We start from the raw sequence: 22257 nt of genomic DNA on the forward strand, positions 1-22257 counted from the left end.
GGTTTGTTTCATATTCAATTAACTATTAGACTGTTCTTTGGATTAAAAAACTTGGCCCAATCTTAAAATTGTTAATATTTTCATTCAATAGATAATTAGCCATTTTTTTTGGGTAAACAAAATAGATAATTATATATTAAACAAAAATTCCAAAATGTAAACAATAAATTGTAAAGTATAACCTAACACAGGGCTGGGCTGGGCTTAGCCCCAGGCCTCAACCCTGGCCCAGCTCGACCCTAACCCAGGGCCTGAAAATTTCAATCCTAACCCGCCCTTAGGTTTGAAAAATCCAGTCCAAGCCCTATTAGGGCTTAGGAGCCAAACTTTCACCCCTAGTGCAGTCTTCTTTAAATAATTTTGTGTCGTGTACATGATCTCCATCCATGGAGTGTAAAACCCAACTGAGAAGCATCAAATTCCAAAAGAAAGTCACAATTAGTTTAACAAACGTAAGGTTGGGTTGTATGGCTTCATGATAGGGAAGAAAAGCCAAAGAGATTGAAGGCTGGAACTGGCAAAGTTTGGATAGTGTAATTCTCAACTTTCTTCTTGTTATCATTGATTTGAGGATCCAACCCAAAACTTGCTGCGTTTGATAATGCTCTCTGAAAGTGATTTCATTGATTTCTTGTTCATCGGGAGTAGATTGTGCACAAAATAGCATTTAACATTGTGGTTCAAAAAATGCTCATTGTGAGCACATTTGATGGAGCAAAAAATTTGTTTTTCATTTTCACGAACACTTTTGATTGTGCGAAAACACGACTTGTGTCTCTATTCCCAACATCTCAACATTTCCTTCATATGTAGCTTTAGGATTGAAGAAGTAAACTTTCATACCATGTTGAAGGGTCTAACACAAAACTTTAAGGCATTATAGGTAGAGAGAGAGAGAGAGAGTTCCTAAAGTATAGGAAGACACCAACGACAAGAATTAATAGCCGATGTGGAACTTTGCCAGAACTTCTTCCAATTCCATCCCTTTCTCCGTGGCCGCTTGAGGTGTTGGATTATTGTCTAATGATAGCCGATAGGTCTGTTGATATTAGTTATAGAATTAACCCTGATGTTCCTTTTGGTGATTGGTTTAGAAGTTTTTTCCTTACGGCTCCTCACTTGCCGTCCTGTATGGACACCTGTAACTAGTTCCTTTGTTTAATATAATTTCTATTTCATAAAAAAAAACAATAATCTGATGTGGAACTATATAACTCTTTTAACTTCTAATATCTCAATAAATTGCAGATACCATTAGTTGATGACATCAATCCTTTTTACATTAGTGGGTGCAACCCAAAAGAATTGAACAAGGGTTAAAAGTAAGCATCATCATGGATGGAGTATTGAAAGCATGCTTAAAGGAACTCACTACCCTAAGGTTATAGGCTGAGCTATTAAAAAAACATAAAATCAAAAGTATTAGATTTACAATAGCATTTATCTCTTAACATACACCATAATAGTCTAATAGATGAATATAACACCTTTACCAAAAAAAAAAAAAGAATATAACACTCAATAAATTGGTAAGGAAATTATAGAATTATATATATAATTATATAATAAGTTAGGGATAGGGAATTGCTGCTAGGTTGTGTAGCCCTTGCACCAACTGAGGGCCAATGAAGGCATGTACGGGGAATCCAACAGGGGTTCAATTTTTCATTTCATGGGGATAGGACAATCATTGTGCCCTTCTTGTGACTGGGCGTAAATGCTACAGCGCATGGCAGCCTTCTATTTCCCACTAAATTATTACATATACATTAGGCTTAGTCGGCTCAGGTGACCCTAAGCGCAATGCACAATTATGTACGGGCCTTATCTATGGCTAGGGTTTTTCAGGCCAAATGTTGTGATTGGCTACCAGGCCCATGTTACACCCCTATGTATAAAGTAAGGATAAGATTAAAATCACCTTATCCTGTTCCCCCAACTCTTTTGAGAGTTTGGATCACCTACTCAATATGTGAACGCTTCATGTATGGTTTTGTGATGATACGTATCTTTTTTGCTTCCACAAATGCCTCTCTAACCACTCTTAATGGCAACATCAAGGGGCATTTATGGAAGCAAAGGGATATGTCATATGTATCACGCTGAGATCATACGTTAAGCGTTCATGTACGGGAGTCTAGATCATCTCCTGGTACGTGGACAACAATTACTCTTCTTGTATGGTTTTGAGAGACGAATAGGGAGAACAACCCTAGAAAATTATCCTTCAATTTCCTAAAGCTCGGCAGTTTGGCAATGCTAGATGGAGATGCCGACACGTGATAGCTCGGACATTCAACGGTCCGAACTCAACAGAGTCAGTGAACTCAAACCGTTATATGTCCAAACTATCATGTGTCAGACATTTTACCTAGCACTGCCGCACTGCCGAATTGCCGTACTACCGTACTGCCGAGATTTAGGAATTGGAGAGGATAATCGCTCCCCCCAACCGTTAATCCTAGTTCCAGAGTGGCTGGATCTGCACTAAATCAGGTAGTTAGGTAAGATCCTGCGCATCAAGCCAAGCACTGGTGGTGTTAAAATGTGTGCCATTTGTCATCACTTAAAAGTGACAAGTCAGCTACATGGTCTCATTGTCATCAAGCAATAGGCCGCAGGCCGCAATTGTTTTGGTTTCACAGTTCCCGAGAATTCTGGACTAGCCAATCCTATCCTGTTATCCCTTGCTAGTTGGTGGATGCCAAACGCGGCACATGCACCAACCCAGAACCCCTAGATTAAGTGTCACCCGGTTTCTTCTGTTTCTGGACCGGTTCATATAGGTTGGACCAAAGCTCACAGTTTGTAAAGTCATTTTAGAAAATACTAAAACTTAAGAGGGTATTTATGAACCCAAAGGAGAAATGAATTATTCCATTTTCTTAATTTTTTCCACTAACTACTAACTGAACTGTCTCGTGAATACTCACGAGCAAGCTCCCTCTCCTTTACTGTTTCTCCAACTCCAACTGCTAAAATTGACCCAAAAAAAAAAAAAAAAAACTCCAACTGCTAAAAACTATAAATCTCTCTCTCGCTCGCTCGCATTTACATATCGAAAGCTCCGAGTTTGTTAAAAGCCTTCTTAGTTAGTTTCTTGCTTGAGTCAGCTAATCAACTACAGCAACAATGGCGAAAGATCCAATCAGGATTCTCGTCACCGGGGCCGCTGGTAATTCATTCTCTCTAATCACTCTCATATCATATTTCTTACTAATTGGTATTATAGAGAAAATGATGACCTGGTTTTGAAGTTTTCTAGTGTCTCGATTTACGTTACGTAGTCGATGATGTTGCGAATCATGCAATTGCATATTGTTCTCATGATCAGGGGAAGTAGTTCTGTTTGTTGTTTAGAAGTTTTAAGTTTCTTTTTGGTTTTATGGATTAGTTCAGTTTTAGGTTCTTTTCCTTAGAATGAAGAAATCTTAGATATGTTCGTTTCCTACAGATTTTGTCTTGGAATTTTGATGTCTTGGCGTGTAGGCCTTTTTTTTTTTTTTTTCTTTTATTGATTCTCAGTTCAGATTGATTTCATATTATAAATGTATCTAGAAATAGGAGGAGATTAATTCTGCTTATTAATCTGGACACGGTTGAAATTGCAATTTGTTCGAAATGGAAGAAATGGATTACCTCCAATTGATTCAAAAAATTCTGGTGGTTTTGGTTTCTCTTTATCTCTTTCGGAAGATCATCAAACATATGGCGAGTTTCATGATTGTAGAAAAGGAACCTTTGAGGGTTCTAGTAACTGGTGCTGCAGGCATGTTCTTTCAATCTAATTACCAAATACAGATATTTCCTGATAAGAAAGTTGATTTGTGTAACAGTGTGTGTTTGCTGTATCAATCTTCACATAGAATTTATCTCCTTCCCCTTGATTATTTAGTACCAATGGCCCTGTTTTAAATAGGAATTTCTTGTTTTACAGGGCAAATAGGCTATGCTCTTGTCCCTATGATTGCCAGGGGAGTGATGTTGGGGCCAGATCAGCCTGTTATTCTGCATATGCTTGATATTGAACCTGCTATGGAGGCCTTAAATGGGGTAAAAATGGAGTTGATCGATGCTGCGTTTCCCCTCCTCAAAGGTTTGTCTCTATTATTTGAGGGATGCCCATAAGAATTTTTAACAGCTAATATGTTGTTTTTCATTTGTACAACTCTTCTCTTTTATGAATTGTCTGGTTCAACAGGTGTTGTTGCCACCACAGATGCTGTTGAGGCTTGTAAAGATGTTGACATAGCAATTATGGTTGGTGGGTTTCCTAGGAAAGAGGGAATGGAAAGGAAAGATGTGATGTCTAAAAATGTATCCATCTACAAAGCTCAAGCTTCGGCTCTGGAGAAGCATGCAGCTCCAAACTGCAAGGTGAAATGGATTTCATGACTATATCTTCCATTGCTATCATGCATTTCATTCTTAGGTTGTGGTAGGCAGGGAGTCTTGTGTGGTAAGCCAATTCAAATTTCAATTTCATCAGAATGATGTCCCATGTTACTATGTTCAAAATTCTTTACCCAAAAAAAAACTATGTTCAAAATTTAGAGTTTGTACAAGGAAATGATGGAGCAAATTTATATTTTCTGTTTTTCCTCACAGGTGCTAGTTGTTGCCAATCCAGCCAACACAAATGCACTCATCCTGAAAGAATTTGCTCCTTCAATCCCCGAGAAAAATATCTCATGCCTTACGCGACTTGATCATAATAGGGCTCTTGGCCAAATCTCAGAGAGGCTAAACGTAGATGTCAGTTATGTGAAAAATGTCATCATATGGGGTAACCACTCTTCAACTCAATATCCTGACGTGAATCATGCGACTGTCATTACTGGCAGTGGGGAGAAATCCGTCAAAGAACTTGTTGCCGATGATCAATGGTAACTCAACTTCAATCTTCTTTTCCATCCAACCATATAAACCTTTATCTGTTTCACTGAAGATCTTCTGTGTTTCTAATTTTTGTAAGGCTGAAGACTGAGTTCATCACCACTGTTCAGCAACGAGGTGCAGCCATCATCAAAGCCCGAAAGCTGTCAAGTGCATTGTCTGCTGCCAGTGCTGCCTGTGATCATATACGCGATTGGGTTCTTGGCACTCCTAAGGTTAACTCCCTTCAACTGCAGTAGCAATTTGGTTGTCTTTGTTTTTTAATCCATTATCAGCTTTCCATTCCTTTAATTGTGTCTTTTATCCGTCATTTAGGGGACATGGGTATCTATGGGAGTGTACTCAGATGGGTCTTATGGGATCCCATCAGGCCTTATCTACTCCTTCCCTGTTACTTGTGAGAAAGGAGAATGGTCAATTGTGAAGGGTACGTTACTCTGAACCCATACAAGAATTTCATACTTGCATCTCCTTTTGTCTTGCAAACCATGAAAAGATACAGAGAGGACCTAATATCAACTCATCTTAAGTTGGACTGGGTTCTCAGTTTCCCTTTCAGGAGGTTTGTTTTAAGAAAATGGTGAGGTTTTGTTTGTTATCAAGGTTTGTAACATTTATTGTTTTTATGTTGTTCATGTTCTATGATCAAGACTAATTGATTGATATGGCAGGTCTCAAAATCGATGAGTTTTCAAGGGAAAAGATGGATGCCACAGCAAACGAGCTCATTGAAGAGAAATCTTTAGCTCATTCATGCGTTAATTGATATAATGTACGCTTCACTTCCATCAAATAGAAAAGATGAAAGAAGAAAGAGAACAGAGGAACATCAAATAAATCCATGGACATATGGAATATTAAGTCCTTCGGTTTTAGTCAACAAGTGTGACCAATAAGTTGCATTGCACCGGCTTGCTATTTCGAAGGTTCACGAGATGGTTGTAATGTCAAACTTTGACCAACTGTTCAAAGTACAGTCGATAAATTAAACCATTTTATTTTGACCTCTTTCCTTCTTGCTCTTTTTGCCCTTTTTTGTGCAAATGCAATTCAATAACCTAACAAGCTAAGAACAGCTCAGCTGGCAGGAGACCTCGCCAGCAACAGTAGATTCACTCAAAAATAAATTGGGAAAAAAGATCTCCATGCTAACAAATAACAATGTAGGATATTTTCCCACATCCCGATTATGTTAGTCCTAGACTAACAATCTCTCCTCCTTGACCATATAAGCAATGAATCCTACTGAACAAAACAAAACTTTTTCTTGTGCCGTGATTGGTGTATGGTAGAAAATTCACCACATCATCCGCCTGAGAAACCCTCTCCCAAACCAAAACACGAGAAAGGTTCCTTTGAGCTGACCGGAGGAGACGCTAGAACCCCCTCTTTCTCTCTCAAATATAAAAGTTACTTGGATGCACGTTTTCTGTCCGAGAGCGCATCTAGGCGCAGCCCATGAGCCGGGACAGGGGTGAGTTTGCGTCATTGGGGGGGGAGGGATTGGGGGGCTAATCATTTCGCCCACCCCCCATTTGTTTGGGCATATCCTACGCCCCCAGTGCAGAAAACTTTATTCCAAGTTCCTTTGAGCTGATTGGAAGGTACACTGGCACCCTCTCTCTCACATGGAATGACTTGCTACCTCCTATGTACTAAACCATTCCTTATAAGGTGCACTCTCCATGGTTTGAGGTATCAGTATCAGTCTATCGGATTGCATGCGGCCATATCCTAATCGTTAGCCACCAGTCCCAATACCATATTGGTGAAACGATACAGACCAGGAGTAAATTAGTCAAAAAACCCGATTTTTTAGGAAAACCAAATGCAAACGTATTTTTATCTGCTCCATTCCCCCAAGTTCCTCTAATAGAGGGGGCTAGACCCCAACCGGCCAATCTGTTTGGGCAGAGGTAGGGTGGTGATTCCGCCCCCCGTGTCCTCTATTGGAGGAACTTTGAGAAATGAAGCTGCCCAGGAAATGGAGCAGATAAAGGTCTAATGCAAACTTGTCTGATACAAGCATTCCACAACAATATTGTATCGTTTTTTAAAGTGACCGAAATCCAATCCAATACGATGCACTAAAACCATGGCGCTCCCCTATGCCACTTTTTTAGAGAGAAAAAATATCTATAAATAGAATACATATGGAACCCCAAACAACTGACAGTCCTGGGAGAAACCCAAGTTGTACTAGAAGAGAACATCATCAAATTATCGGGGCCAAAAAAAAAAAAAAACCCCAAATTATTGGGGCCGCCGTCCCTGGCCAGTGCCTGGCATATGGCCCATATACCCGTGCTAGACCTGGTCCACACCCAGCCCCACCTAGCTGACTGCTCTGCTAGCACCTGTAGGGCTGGAATTTCTACCGTGGATTGAAAGATCAAACATCAAACACCAGACACCGAGCCTATATCGTTTCATTGGAATAAATTGAAGTAAAAGAAGCAGCAAGCAACGGTTCAACAATTATACCCGTGCTAGACCTGGTCCACACCCAGCCCCACCTCGCTGACTGCTCCTGCTAGCACCTGTAGGGCTGGAATTTCTACGGTGGATTGAAAGATCAAACATCAAACACCAGACACCGAGCCTATATCGTTTCATTGGAATAAATTGAAGTAAAAGAAGCAGCAAGCAAAGGTACAACAATTCAACCTGATAGGTTGAGATTGAAGAAAAATGGATTTGATTTTAACTTAGATTTTCTCTTGTTTGCCAACCTTTTTCTGTGGCTGCCAAATCTTCCCAACCGGCCAACAATGATACAGTTGTATATAACTGAAGAACTCAATTTTATGTTACAATTAGAAGCGGAGTAGCACTTCATTTTTTTTTTCCCTGTACACATTACAACTTAAGCCAGAGCTATAGAAGGAAAAACTTGGTCGCCTCTGGTCCAGATTGTATGACCTGATACGTCTGCTTGAGGTCCATGCTAAACTCAAATTGGTTGTGCAGAAAAGGAAAGCTGGCATCTGGGTCATGAGTTGTTGAAGCCATCCCTGCCCTCAACATATGCGTAGACCTTCTCATCTCATCTACTCTAGTTTATTTCTAATCTGGTAAGAACTCCTCCTCTTCAATATCTCGGGTTTCGCCTACAATTTCCTTGCTAAATCTGTCCAATAGCTGCTGATTGCCTCTGTTCTCTCTATTGTTATCTAACTCAACCTCCTCATCTGAACCCAAGACATACAGTCCTGGTGGCTCCAGAGCACTGCTGTTATCAGCAATATTCTTTCCGTATGGTTTCCGGCAGATACAAGATGATGGGAATTCATGGAATTCACCTCGTCCTGGCCTCACCTCGTCTGGCTCTCCCATGAAGCCTTTTTGGCATGATCGCACTTTCCTGGAAAATGTATCCCAATCCATCTGCTCCCGTTCCATGAACAATGCACTCAGCTTCTTCGCATTTGGCCTGATCGTCCTTTTGTGGCCCATGTACCTCCTTCGGTTCACAATGTGAAATCAAAAGGATTACGCAATTTAACTGACAGAAGTAAATCAAGAAATTGAACACGAGCAAAAGAGGACTTGGAAATTAGTACATATCTACCAGTCATTGGCAAAATAGAAATATCCTTAAAATGATGTCAAATCCAGTGAACCTATGTTTAAAAAAAAAACAACAAAAAAAGAAGCTATAACCATAAAATGCATTATAAATGCAAAAAATTCAAAGGAGCTCTACATGGTCAGTTCCAAGAATTTTATTCACTACAGGGTCCACATTTAGGCTTCCTTTCTTTCAAGCACTGAAAATTGCAATTGTTTTACTAGTAGACATGATGCCATATTTGTAAGATCCAAAAACTTGTAGTGTAGATGAGTTTCATTAAATGAGACCTCCAACATCCCACTACCACCCCCTTATCACTCTCCCCAGCCAGTATGATATGTCTGCTCCAAGACTCAGAATATTAGAAGATACAGCATTTCCTCTTCACAATCCATTAAAAAGAAGATAGCTCAGTTTCTTTGTGAGACCTCAGAGACCAGAATGACATATCTTCAAGATGAGCCCACTGAAATTCTTCGTGTATAATCAATTACTCATCTTATGCATCTAACACTTCCTCAGACAGTTTTGATGACATCTTCATGTTCGGACCTACGTATTGTCTACAAGGATCCTTACCTCTGGCCAAGGTGGCCATAATGACTAGTATGCTCAGCCCATTCCAGTCATTGCACTTTTTGATACAGGCGTGGCTGCTTCCCTCATCAATCCCAATCTATTGACCGACTCATATTGGAAGCCCTGTCTGGAAAATTTCCGTGCTGCAAACGGAGAAAGGTTTGCCATCACTCAAATCAGCAAACCTATTCTAGTCCGCTTGTTCCCATCTCTGGTAATCCAGCACAAATTTTATGGCTTGACCTTGCCCGAAAAGACCTCATTGGCTTTGATATCCTTCAGAATTCAGCACAAATTTTTGGCCACAGATAAGTTCCCTTTGCCCTGATCCATCCCCTGTTTGCCGATTGAAGAAAGCCTTAAATGGTCTCAGCCAGGAAAGAAAAGCCCTTTCTATGTTACTAGTAAAGCGCTAACGCGCCACTTATTGAAAACAGCCTAGCAAACGTTGAGAACAGGACAGGACAAGAAGGGGAAAAAAGATGGTCGGAAGATTGAGAAAGCGAGGGCACTTTGTGAGTGGTGCAAACTGTTACCGAAATGGGAACAGGCACAGTCCTTTTCTCTATGGGATTGGTTCGAGTAGCAGTGAGAAATAAGGGTAAGAATTCATAGGAAAGCAAGCTAAGCCATAAGGGGACAGAACTACACTATTTGCTTGGCTTCATAATGCTCGGATATTTTCTAAGTTCGATCTCAAAGCCGAATTTTGGCAGCTTGGAATACATCCGGTTGATAGGTTGATGAAGGTTTGAAGACTAATGTTCGAAAGAAGAAGTCAAAGTTGTCCAAGTAGTGTTAGTGTTAGTGTTAGTAGTTGGTTTTTTATTTTGATGTAATAAATTGAACCAGACCAAAACTGGTTGAACCAGTGGTTCAATTTAATTAGTCTTTTATTTAAGTGTTTTAGTAGTCATGTGACCAACTTAAGTTAGTCACATGACCTTTTAGTGGCTATGTAATAGAGCTCGGCTGGGGGGGAATATTTCCTTCTCCAAGGCTGGTTAGGAAAAGGCCTTTGGCCATTATAAATAGAGACAGATTCGGTGGGGGAGGGGGGGTTTCTCACCTTTGAATTTTGAAAAATACTTATCAAGCTGCTGCTCTGCAACTTATTCTTCACTGCTGAAGATTGTCTTGTCTGTGATCAAGGCTGGTGGGATTGGTGTTTGATCCAATCGACACCTTGCGGTGTGAAGCCCGGGTGGTTCTTTTGAAGCTCTACATTCAAGTTTTAGTCCTAGTTTTGATTTTTCTTCAAGGATCTTCATTCAAGCAAGCTGCTGTCCAAGAAATTCTTCAACTGTGAGTTTGAATAATCCCAAATCCCATCCATTCTTCTAATCCTCTAAACATCCCAACCCTACTTCCCCCTTTGTTTTACTGTTTTCCCACAACCCTAAAGTCACCAGACCATTCCAGCCCATAGTTGTCACGGCATCTAGGCGACCCAAGGCGTTGAAGAGGGATCAAAAGCAAGGCGACACCAATTAGGCGACCAAGGGGTTCAAGGCGCCCGCCCAGGCGACCAAGGCACCTGGACGCCTTGACAACTATGTTCCAGCCATCAAAACAGCCCCATCTTTGGACCGAATGCTCCACTGCCCCCTTGGAGAATTCGATCCAAGTTGCAGCCCTAACTATCCACTCTAACCCTATAAACCCCACTCACATCTCTTTCCAAAAACCCCAAACCCTAGATATTCCCTTGCTGCTGATTCTAGTTAACAGGCCTAGACCTATTAAACTTTAACAAGACCTTCACTATAAGACTCCCCATCATCAAGTAACCCTAACCTTACCATCAAACCCTAGACTCCACTAAACCTTAACCCTAATTTGACCAAAATCACCTATTTTGACCTAGCCGAACTACTGTTCAGATCAGATCCTGGTTATTTGGCTCCTAGTTTGACTATTCAAACCTAGGACTACATTAAGTGGTATCAGAGCATGGATGAACTTGGTCAACCAGTGCTTCCAGCAGCACCCGACCCTATGGCAAGAGTTATCGAGATGTTTCAACAGCTACAAGCTCATCAGAGAGCTATAAATAAAAAGTTGCAGCAAATTGAGCAACGTCAAGTTACTCCGGTAAGGGATAGTAAGATAACAATGGAAGAGGACATTTTTAATCTTGGTACTTAGCTGACTTTCCGTATTCCTAGGTAGATTTAATATTTTTCTTGTTTATTGTAGGTCTTGGGACAAGTTTCTAAATTTTATCTGGGATAGTTTCTATGTATGGGGGATAGTTCCTAGGTGTTGGAATTCCAACAGTCCATTTATATTTGGGTGCATGTAACCAAGAGTTCATTTGAACCTTTTCCACCCCTATAAATGTAAATTGTTGAGGCTGCCTAGCCACACCAGAATTTTAACCAAAAAAAAAAAAGAAATCTTTCTTTGAAAGACTATATCCTGTGGATATCAGATGGGCTGTGGAATCAGCAAATTACATCCAAGGTGGATCTCCTTGGTGGTGGCATTGGTGGATCTCCATGAGCCAGGGCACTAGTGGATCTCTAGTTTCCATATAACTATCCTCATCATCTCTTCTTACCTTTTTATTAAAGTTAATCTCTTCAGCCCATCAACATCAATTAAAATTTCCAAGTGAGTCAGCCTACGAATTATCCATCTCACTTCTCAACTTCTCTTTCATTTTCTCTCTCTTTGGCAGCCTATATTCATGGTCCTTTTCTTTACTCTCCATTGAACCAGATTCGATCTTGGCAGCAGCCTTATAGGTACTGCACCAGGACAGATATCAAGTACAGTCTCAAGTTCATCGACCTAATCAAAGGCACAGGGAAGACAGGGAAGGGAAGGGAACATCAGAGAACTCCAGAGGCTCGACTTAGCTTTGAAGACCATGTGAGATCTATTTTAATGCTGATAATGATACTCCTCATCGACACTATGGTGATACACAAAAGGTCAAGCTCGATCTGAAGGAATACGATGGCAGACATGATCCACATGTATTTTATGATTGGTTAGCTGCATTAGATGATAATTTTGATTGGTATGATTTACCTAAGTCTAGAAAGATGAAACTAGCACGTACCAAACTAGTGGGTTCTGCCCATGAGTGATGTAGAACTACTGAAAGGGATATGGAATATGAAGGCAATGCACCTATTAGTTAGGCAGAGATGAAGGATGACCTGAGTAAGAAATATCTGCCAAGGCTGAGGTTAGAAGTTCTTGAGATGGGACCCTAGGCGACTCAAATGGTCCTGGTTCATATCCCACCGATACCAGATCAGAGAGAAAAGAAAACTGGTTCTCAAAGCTGGCGGTAGTGCTATTCTGGCCAAGATCTTCTTCGATTTGAACTTTGACTATATCAGATCCACCAACAACTCTTCAAATGTCATGCTTTGGGTCTTGATTCAGACCCTCACATGCTGTTCTCTTCTTTGGAACCCTTTATTACTGTAGGGTACCAAGGTGAGTTGACTTCCTTAACTGACTCTCAAACCTGTGAAGCTCATGCTCTGATACCAAATTGCACATATGAGTTGAACCAGAAAGAGACAAGAGGAGAAGAAGAAGAAGAAGAGAGGAGAGGAGGGGAGAGACTGCAAGAATGAGTTACAGAGTTACAACCTCTCTGCGCTCAATGATATTGGTACTTAGAAAGCCAAATTACAAGAGTACACTTACATTTTAACATACATGCCCACATGACCTTATTACACAGTTTATGAGTTGAACCAGAAAGAAACAAGAGGAGAGAAGGGATTGCAAGAATGGGTTAGAGAGTTAACGATGAGCATCCATCTGATCCAGCAGCCGGCCCCTCAAAAATGCCTGATCAGTACTTCTCCAAGAAGTACTCTAGAAAGGGAGGCCAGCCCAAGTCCAAGACCAGACCCACTGCCTAGCCTGGCCTGGTTCAGATCCAGCCATTCCCAGCCAAATCTTTGACTCCTGGAGCAGTCCAAATTGTGGCCAGCAGATTCTTTTTGGGCCTTTTCATATTCCAAGGCAGCATTAACCTTCCCATTATCAGTTTTCAATGTCTTGGGGACAGATTTCCATGTCTAGGAATTGTTATCTATGTTTGGGGAATTCCAAAGGGGTTTTGGAATTCTAAGAGTTTCTTTATTGTTACCTTGCTGTACTCAAGACTTCCATCTCTAAATAATACAAATCCTGGCTGCTCTCAAAGGCACCCAATTGAATTTTCACAGCATACTATCTGAGTATTTTCTTGTGTGACTCGAGTGGGCTTAGGTGAGACTCCTGCGGCTGGGCAACTAGCAGGACTCTAGGCTGCCACCTATCTATCTTTATCTTCAACCATCATCTCCATCATTCATTTTCATCACCATTGCAGGTATTTTATTTTAGATCTGGATAATATTTTCTATCAGAATTGGTCCAGGCGTGATAGCCTCCTAGGCTACACCATACGACCTCTCTAGTATATCCATTCAATGATATTATTGGTACTTAGAGAGCCAAATTACAAGAGTACCCTTACATCCTAACGTATATGCCCACATGAACCTATTACACATACGCTTACAACTCTATTCCAACATCTCTACATTACCATTTTCTGGTGTTTTAAGGTTATAAATTAATCGCTTCATTAGCCTCAGAAAACTAATTCTTCACAGACCATAATCATGGTTGTGCTTCATGCTGTCTCAACATCTTGTACATCATTCCGATGCATTTAGCTATCAAAGTAGGCCATGGCGAATCAGCATACCTAATGAAAGTTCAAACTAAATTTAGCCAAATATTCTACTTTTTAGAAAATAAAATTTCGCCAACTCATAAAAAGTAGCACCACAAAAAAACAGAAGCAACTATGATCATGGATTTCAGTTCCTCACCGTCGACCAGCAAGAATCTTGGCCATATTACCGTTGTTATTGGTGACAAATACATCACTCTCGTCACATACAATGTAGTCAATGGCAGCAAGGCGAGACGAGTAGGGAAGGAAGGGTTTCAACTTTTCACCAGCAAGCATCTCCTTGGTGTAGAAATTTGGGAAGAGGTCTCTGAGGGGCTGCAGAGTCTCTTCTCCACCATATATTTCTCCAGATGCAACATAGAGATAGGTATCATTTCCAAAACCTAGTGCCCTCAGCATGAGACCCACTTCGTGAGGAGTAAGTGGACATTTTCCTCGTTTGCGCTCTTCCTCAGGGCTCAAAGTCTGAGGAATTAAAGGGAAACATAATTATACTTTTTATAATTGGTAGAAAGAAATTCTTTGATAAACGGCAATAAAAAATCAAATTAAAATAAAATAAAATGATGTACAAGCATCAGGGAAAAAATTCCACCATCAAAAGATCTGTAATCACTTTGAACCTAGCCAAAATGATAAAACTATCCTCCTTCAATGCCCAACAAACAGGTGACCTAAAATATCTTCCCTAAAAGGGTCTTACAGGGAGTGTTGGCCACTGCTGCCTGATTTGGCTTAGTTCATTTCGTTCCTTGTCACCTCCACCATAGTAACAACCAGAAAATGCCAGCATATCAGGTTCAAACCTGCCAATAAGGCAAAGGGGAAATTGCATATCAGTAAGAAGAGTAGAAAGATTAAAAAAAAAATACTAATATCGAAAGGTCAAGATATCATGGTTTCCTAGGTGACCTGATACGTCTAGATCATTATTCAAAGTAGCAACAATTATTTCCAGAACAGTCTTTATTTAAAAAATTAAAGGATTTCATTAAGAAAAAGAAGGGGGGAAACACACACAGGAAAGGTGAAGTATACATCCAAGATTGTGAAATCAGAGGTTCTTTCTATTTATGGAACACCCTTAAGAGTTTCAAATAACATTTTTTTTCCCCTACAAATTAGAAGCCAATCTATTTGTCAAATGCATCATTAAAAACTAAGATTTAAAAATATTTACAACGATACAAAAAAAAGGGGGGTGGGGGCATCAAAAAATTAAATGAAATAGGTCAGCCTGAAGGTAATTAAAAGGGGATCATCCTTGAGGTGAGACATTCATAAGAAGCAGCACATAGTTTCTCTTCTCATTTTTTTGGGTTGACTTATTTACTCAAATTTACCATGTCAACAAATTGAACCTTAACAATGGCATAACAGTGAACAAAAAAAATTGATACTTTACAAGGCATAACAATGAACAAACAACATTTACAGCATAATATTTTCATCAACTGACCATTATAGTCACACCGCTCTTATAGGGCAGCAGTTCAATCTCCAAGCCCAATCTTTGGAACCATTATTGACATGGATTGCAATCAATTTTCACTCTCCATAAATTCTTTCACAACATTCCAACAGCCATTAGTTTATAAGCACATACCTCAAGTGAACTGCAATGAAACGTTTAGCCATCTTCCACATTTTTATCACAAGTGATTGACCAAGTTCCCGTATAGGCTTTGTAAATCTCAAAGCATGATAATTCACTCGGCAGCGCAGCTTTTGCAGTTCATAGTCAAGGCTGTTTGAAAGCCTGTAATCAAATTTTGTCAACTGAACAGCCTGCAGATATTCAAAGTGCAAATTGGTTCAATGAACTTCACAATGGCATTTACTATTAAAACAAAGCATAATCAAAGTTCAAAGGTACTCTCATCCTGGCATGACAATCCAGTAATATCAGACATGTTCATGGCAGCCTAACAGATCCATAGCAAACCTTTAACAATACAAGAAGATAGTTTGCACAGACTGCTAAAAGAGAGTATCTCATTTATTTTTTTAGGACTTACAGAACTGTTAGGGAATGATTTCCAGATCAAAACATCATAAATGGTGATGGGTATCATTGGAGGGAAGGGTACTCTGTAAGAAGAGAGGCAAATAATTACACAAACATCATGGGCTGCAGTTCCAAGAACATTAAACACTAGCCAACTCCACTATCACACACAAGCCTCATGAAGGAAGAGAAACCAACAGAAATGTCATGATTACTCCCACAAACCAAATTAAGGTCTAGGAACTTCAAAGGGCATATGTTTACAATTGAAAATAGATAATTTCACTGAACGTATAAGACTTATAAAATAATAGATAGAATATGAGTAATGAATAAGTTGCCAGGACAAGTTCATGGACTTCTTACACGCCTCCTCAAGAGTGTAGGCAGCACTTGATCCAGATAATATTCAGGAGGTGACTTCCTTGGAACACGCATTGTATATGGAGGTTTTTCCATTGATCTCATTACTTTATCAGGGATTCGTTTTATAATGGTGGCATCCTTTGCTAGAGAAGAGATGAACCAGTCAACATCGAAAATGCTGATAAAGTCACTGCATGCAAGGGGGTATTATCTATCATAACGTGATAGTAAATGGCGACTATAATGATTAAGACAAAGAACAAACTGAAAACTAATAAATTTTACTACAATAAAGTCAGGGAAACTCACCTGTCATCTTTCCAGAAGGAATTATGATCCAGCTCTGGTACAACTAGTGTAGCATTCAAAATGCGTGCAACGACTACTGCGTCTGTTATCTGAGTATAGGAATGTTCCAAGCAAATAAGAGAACAAAGAAATGAATAACATGTAAGAAATTAAATTATCGTGCTTCTAAATGTAATGGTAATAATGGAATGTTGCAACAGTACAGTGGATGATAAAATTGGAATGTTGCACAAATAATGGTACTGAGACGAATATATGATACATCGGCCAAAAGAATTCAAGTTTTCATTAGCAAATACATTTCCTGTTATTGTTCAGTGAGGAAAATATCAGGTGACCAAAATCATCATACATAGGGAAAGTTTTTCAATAAGAAACATACAAATTTGATGCTTTGTTGAATAAGTAATTTTGCATCAGCAAATATTTAACACACAAAGATTTGTGTGTGTGTTTCAGTTCATGAGGTAAATTTTTGTTAAACAATTCATTCAAACCTAAGCAAAAACAAGCATTTAGAACACATGAGAACAAACAAAATGGATATATGCAACCTGCAGCTTAGTGGTGCTCATATTTCGTGCAAAAGGCTCAAACTCTGCTACTTGTATCCAATTTCACTCTAAAAAGACTTCAGCACATGGTAGAATAAAGCTTTAACAAATGGTTGAAAAGATGATGTTTTGAAGAAAAAAAATTAAGAATCAAGAACAAGTACGAGAGGAGTCAAATATATGGACCAAATTTTATCATGCGGCCAACACACAGGGTATACCCTATGTATCCACAGCTGGATTGGCCATGACATCCCTCCATGCAGCTAAAATCAAGCAGCCCATCTTGCCGTATCTATCAAGATAGCCATCTTGAACAGATTTTTCCAATAAAGTATCCATCAAATATAAACAAGGTAGCAAAATTTTTGTATAATATGATTTCAGTCAAAAGGATATGTTTTTTTTTTTTTTTTCAGGACTATCAAATTATAAGATGAATAATATGTCTCATGATTAGAGGGCGCACCTCGCAGCAACCGTAAGGTTGCTCCATTGCTAGTGGTCGTGGGTTCAAGTCGGGAAACACCCTCTCCACAAAGTGGGGGTAAGGCTGGTATATTATGACCCTCTCCAGATCCCATGGTGGCGGGAGCCTCGTGCACTCAGTACACCCTTTTTAATACGTTTCATGATTTATACTGAAAAACTTCAAATACAGTAAGTGAATTAACTACTCAGGGCCAAAGATTTTATTAAGCAGAACCTCCCCCACCCCCCTCTTTTTTCTTTGGGACAAACCAAAAGATTTTATTTAACAGTGTAGTGTATGGTAACGATAAAGGTATTCTGAATCCTACAGTGAGCCTATTCTGAATCCTACGGTGAACCTAGTCTCTCTCTCTCTCTCTCTCTCGTCGGGGACGGTTTTCCTGGTTCTAATTGTTTCATGGTATCAGCTCTTTTAATCAACCCCTATTCTTCAATCTCTGTTTTAATAGTCCCTTCGGGCTTTCCCTTTGTGGTTTGCAGCAACCTATGCTGCCATATCTATTCTACGGAACCCTAGTTGGTAACTTACATGAAAATAAACTAGGTTTTCTTCCATGTATGTTGCTGATTGTTTCCCCCTTGCGTGGATCACTGTTGAAGATGAATCTACATCGAAGTTATGTGTTCCCCACAACACCCAATCACCAAGAACAACCAAACTGTTTCTTTTTTTCTGGGGATCCACAAAAAATAAGTATTATGCTTTCCTCCTTGATGACAATTGACAACACATAAGTATATTATCTATTTTGAGCATGACAAAGCAGCACCCAAAACCTTAGTACACTAAATCAGCTTCATAATGCATAGAGGATTTTCATTATGTTATGCATCACAGAAGCTATTTTAGACACTCATTCCCCATAAGGGTTGTTCAGGCATTTATAGCAGATATCAGATTCAAAATTAGAATTAGTAGCGTAGGCAGAAAAATTTCTCGCAAGATGAGGATGTTAGGCTTAATATCCTCTTAATGGTTCTATAGAGAAATTCATTGTCCTTTCTAGCATCAGACGAATCCAACCAAATCTGAGAAAAAATTTGATTATGCTGACACAGTTGGATGAAACTTCATTATCCTTCCACAGTTCCACATGATACAAAGTTTCCACTTACCCCTGTTCTTTGTTGGTTTAGCCCTCCACTTGTTGCAATTAGCAAATAGCCATTGGACGCACGCTCACGTACAGCACCTATCATTAGAGTATAGCAAATAGAGAAATTAGTAGTACAAATTAAAGCTATATCAAAAGTCTAAACATGTGTCATTTTCTTCCTGAAAACAGAAGCCTACAAATATTTCTTTTGTCTACCAATAAACAGCCGGCAATATGATTAATTAAAATAAACTACTTCTTACAATCATACAAAGTTCCTCAATAACTCATACAATAAAGCAGGGGTTTTCGTTCCGGAGTTTTCTCTTGAGCGCACTCCAGCGAAGCAGAAGGGTGCGCTAGCGCACAAAAAAATCTCATGCACATTTATAGACGGTCAAAAATGCAAGCAGTGCTAGTATATCACATTTCACTTTTACTTTATGCAAGTAGAAGTCAAGATAAATGAACTAGCCAAAGGGGAATTAAAAAGAAGTAAAAAGAAGGTGTACTATATTTCATGCTTATTAAGAGGCATATAAAGTATTTCTGAAGTAAATAGAAATATCAAGAGAAAAACTTACGAGGGAAATGATGGCCTCTATTACTACATCCATAGTAGAAATTTGATGATCTTGATTTCCAGATACTGATTGCTGCACCATCACTCCCATCCTGAAATACTTTCAAATCAGTGATATTATATTATAGTTCATTGGCTCAACAAATGAAGGAGTAAATTCAAATTTTCATTATCAATATTAGCAGAAAATGCAGATTTGATCCACCAAAAAGAATGATAAAACAAAAAAGCTAGAAAGGATTAAAAAAAAAAACGAATAAATGGACATTAATTCTCATCCACATATTTGGTCCTCAAGGCAGCGCGCATACGAGATGGATAATAAGTGATATATACAACATAACTCTGAGAGATGTAAACACAGAACAGTATGTTAACTTCAGATTGTTATCGGTATGGGTACGTTAAAGATATAAAATTTTGTAGTCATGCATACTTCGGTAAAACTGTTGCACTTGACAAATGATCCAAATCTCAAACATAAGGCTAATAGATTGCAGTTTTAAACTTCAAAGCACGTTTATCGACTCAATCTTTCTCTATTTCTTTTCTAGTGTGACGAAAGACCTGGATGGCTTCAGGTTAACAACATTTTTTTGGAGAGGGGTGTTAAGGTTAACAACATATATCACATTTAATAATTAATACAGCTGAATGGCAAAAGAAGATTCACGTAGCCATCCCAATTTAGTTGGGATAAGACAGTAGAGTTGAGTTGAGCAGTGATTCATATAATCTACCTATTCCAGTCATTGTCTACAAATCCATTTTAATATCTAGATTTCTAGTAAGTCCACTAGAACAGGTCAACAAATCCATTTTTTTTTTTTAAAGATCATTTTTCACAAGTTCAATAATGGATAAAGCGAGGATGAGAACAACCGCACATAAACAATGCATAACATGTCATGCCATAATATCCAAGTTCTCCAAAACAGAATTCCATATATGCCTCTTTACCATAAAATATTCACTTATTTCCACTCCTTCCCAATAATTTCAAAATAACAAATGGAGCCACCCTCCAGAAAAGCTTCTCCTTGGAATATGCACAGCTCCCCCCCCCCCCCCTCCGGGTCTTTGACAGCATTTGATAAAACCTTATAAACCTAAAAAAAATGGTAAAAAAGTGCTACCAAATAGCTAATGATAACTTAAATAGGAAAAATAAAATATTTGAAAGCAGATTGCAGGCACATAATACAAAGGCCAACCATTATCTTGCTCTCTATGAGTTTACCACTGCAAAGCATTTTCAGAGAAAAGCAGCCCATAGAAAGAAAAAAATGCTACTTAGATTCTATAAACTTTGCTAAGTAATGGGGCATATCGGATGATGGTGGTGCTTCATGGGAGTGAACAATGAAGAAGCTTTCGGATCTCATTTCCAGGGTTTCCAATCTTCATTTTTCTCTGGATCCAGATGTCTATTTTATCCTTTGGATATCTGCAGCCACATATTACTCGTGAAGCTTCCATCCAAAAATTTTGCCCTTGTAAACTTAATTAAAAAGCGCACGTTTGGTTATACTGTTCATTGGGATATAAGAACTAAATTTTGAGGTTGCCCTACCAATATACCAGGGAAATTACCAAACAGAAAACGAAATATAAAAGCAAAAAGGAGAAGAATGTCAACTTGGATCCCCTAGTACAAATTTCACTCTGGAGAAATCAATCATGCAAATAGGCTTCGCATTCTAAAACAAAAGAAAAATGAATGAACACAGAAACCAGCCTTCTATGTCCATTGTTTGAACAATAACAAATCTCCAGCGAAGATCCCTGAATGATGTCGAGAAACAGTAGTCACCAATTACCACCTATAGCCAAGTGCCCACCGTATTTCCCCATTGATGTATGAGAAGAGTTTCCTATCGATGTCCAGAACCATGTCCTTCGCACTTTATCTTTTGGGTGCTCTACATGTTTATGAATTCTAAATAATTGTCTGCTCAAACTGTGAAATAAAAAATTTCCAAGTATCCAAAATAATTTTGTAGTATCAATGCCTAGAGTCGCATATATACGGCCAAACTTGGAAAACAGCTCTTTCCTATGTTAATTTCCCAAACAAGCTACTTTAAAACCAAATTGAAGAGAATTTCTACAGCTCACTGCTCGTAAGAAAAAAATGCCATCACCCAATTCATCAAATTGAAGACCAAGATGCACGTACGCAGATGTAATTCATGATTCACACGAAATAAGAAAAAGGAAAGCGGACAGAATTTGATAAGATGCAATTTTCGCTCACATCTTACCAGTTTTGAGTACCGTCGATTAATTAAACGCTGAGAATACCACTCGAGATCGGAGGCAACATGTCCAGTGAAGAGCGAAACTAAACCCAAGGCGAAAAGCAACAGCCCGCACACACATGACCAAGAGATCGGCTTCTTCGATGATCTCCAGCAGAACTGCTTCTCCGAGTGTAATACGGTTAGGTTACCTTCAGAAAGGCTCAATCTGGGAAGACTAAATTTCCTAACCTTTTCCACCCCCATTGAGCTCAAACCTCACTTCACATAATAACGGCATAAAAACCACATTAAATCCTCAACCGCATTAGACACCCCCCTTTCAGTTACGCAGTTCTTAAATCCTTCCTCCGCTGAACCAGAAAATAAGCTCAGACATCTGATTCAGAGATTCCATTCAAGTAGTACAATAGATATCTCTGCGAAATAGACACTTATAAGTAGCAACTGAACACAGATTCCAATTCTGAAACCCTAAAAGACGATCACTTCATGAGGACCACAGATAAGCAAAGCTGCAGAAGAGGTCGCGATAGTACTAAAAAGTTACTGATATCGAAGCTTTTAGAGAGAAAAAGAAAGCTGTGATGATTCCAACTTTTTCCAAAGTTAATTCCATTATCAGAAAAATGTAGAGGTTTTTTGTTGCAGAGAAAATGGATGAGATATTTCTCGGATCGTAAGGACCGAGGATTTCTAACGTAACGGCAGCGTTGCACAGACTGTGAATCAGCTTTTTGGAAATATACAGTAAAGAGGAGGGTAAAAATGGTAACGAGACAAAATGGTAGTTATTGGGTACAGTGCGCACCCAAAGA

The 22257-nt window shown here is 39.1% G+C and overlaps 2 protein-coding genes across 5 annotated transcripts; one reads left to right on the plus strand and one right to left on the minus strand.

Moving 5' to 3' along the window:
• The first annotated feature begins 382 nt into the window (after window positions 1–382).
• LOC122663721 (malate dehydrogenase-like) lies at window positions 383–5727 on the plus strand. Of its 4 annotated transcripts, XM_043859354.1 has the most exons (8): window positions 383–393; window positions 3629–3769; window positions 3938–4096; window positions 4202–4377; window positions 4609–4886; window positions 4976–5111; window positions 5212–5323; window positions 5568–5727. In XM_043859354.1, exons 2-8 carry the CDS (start codon window positions 3631–3633, stop codon window positions 5660–5662), a joined length of 1095 nt encoding a protein of 364 aa, XP_043715289.1. In that variant the 5' UTR covers window positions 383–393; window positions 3629–3630; the 3' UTR covers window positions 5663–5727. The 4 variants fall into 4 exon arrangements, with proteins under 4 accessions (XP_043715289.1, XP_043715290.1, XP_043715291.1 ...); XM_043859355.1 differs by lacking the exons at window positions 383–393; window positions 3629–3769 and adding an exon at window positions 3099–3223 and having other exon boundaries at window positions 5568–5726; XM_043859356.1 differs by lacking the exons at window positions 383–393; window positions 3629–3769 and adding an exon at window positions 3099–3175 and having other exon boundaries at window positions 5568–5725.
• Window positions 5728–7614: 1887 nt separating this feature from the next.
• On the minus strand, window positions 7615–21976 carry LOC122665154 (O-fucosyltransferase 29-like). The gene is made up of 9 exons (XM_043861228.1): window positions 21443–21976; window positions 19180–19270; window positions 18615–18691; window positions 16453–16541; window positions 16144–16333; window positions 15376–15557; window positions 14473–14575; window positions 13906–14234; window positions 7615–8359 (listed from the first exon to the last, which is right to left on the minus strand). Exons 1-9 carry the CDS (start codon window positions 21683–21685, stop codon window positions 7963–7965), a joined length of 1701 nt encoding a protein of 566 aa, XP_043717163.1. The 5' UTR covers window positions 21686–21976; the 3' UTR covers window positions 7615–7962.
• Between the last annotated feature and the right edge of the window lie 281 nt (window positions 21977–22257).

The sequence above is a fragment of the Telopea speciosissima genome, chromosome 6, assembly GCF_018873765.1.
Source record: "Telopea speciosissima isolate NSW1024214 ecotype Mountain lineage chromosome 6, Tspe_v1, whole genome shotgun sequence".
Classification (NCBI taxonomy): Eukaryota; Viridiplantae; Streptophyta; class Magnoliopsida; order Proteales; family Proteaceae; genus Telopea; species Telopea speciosissima.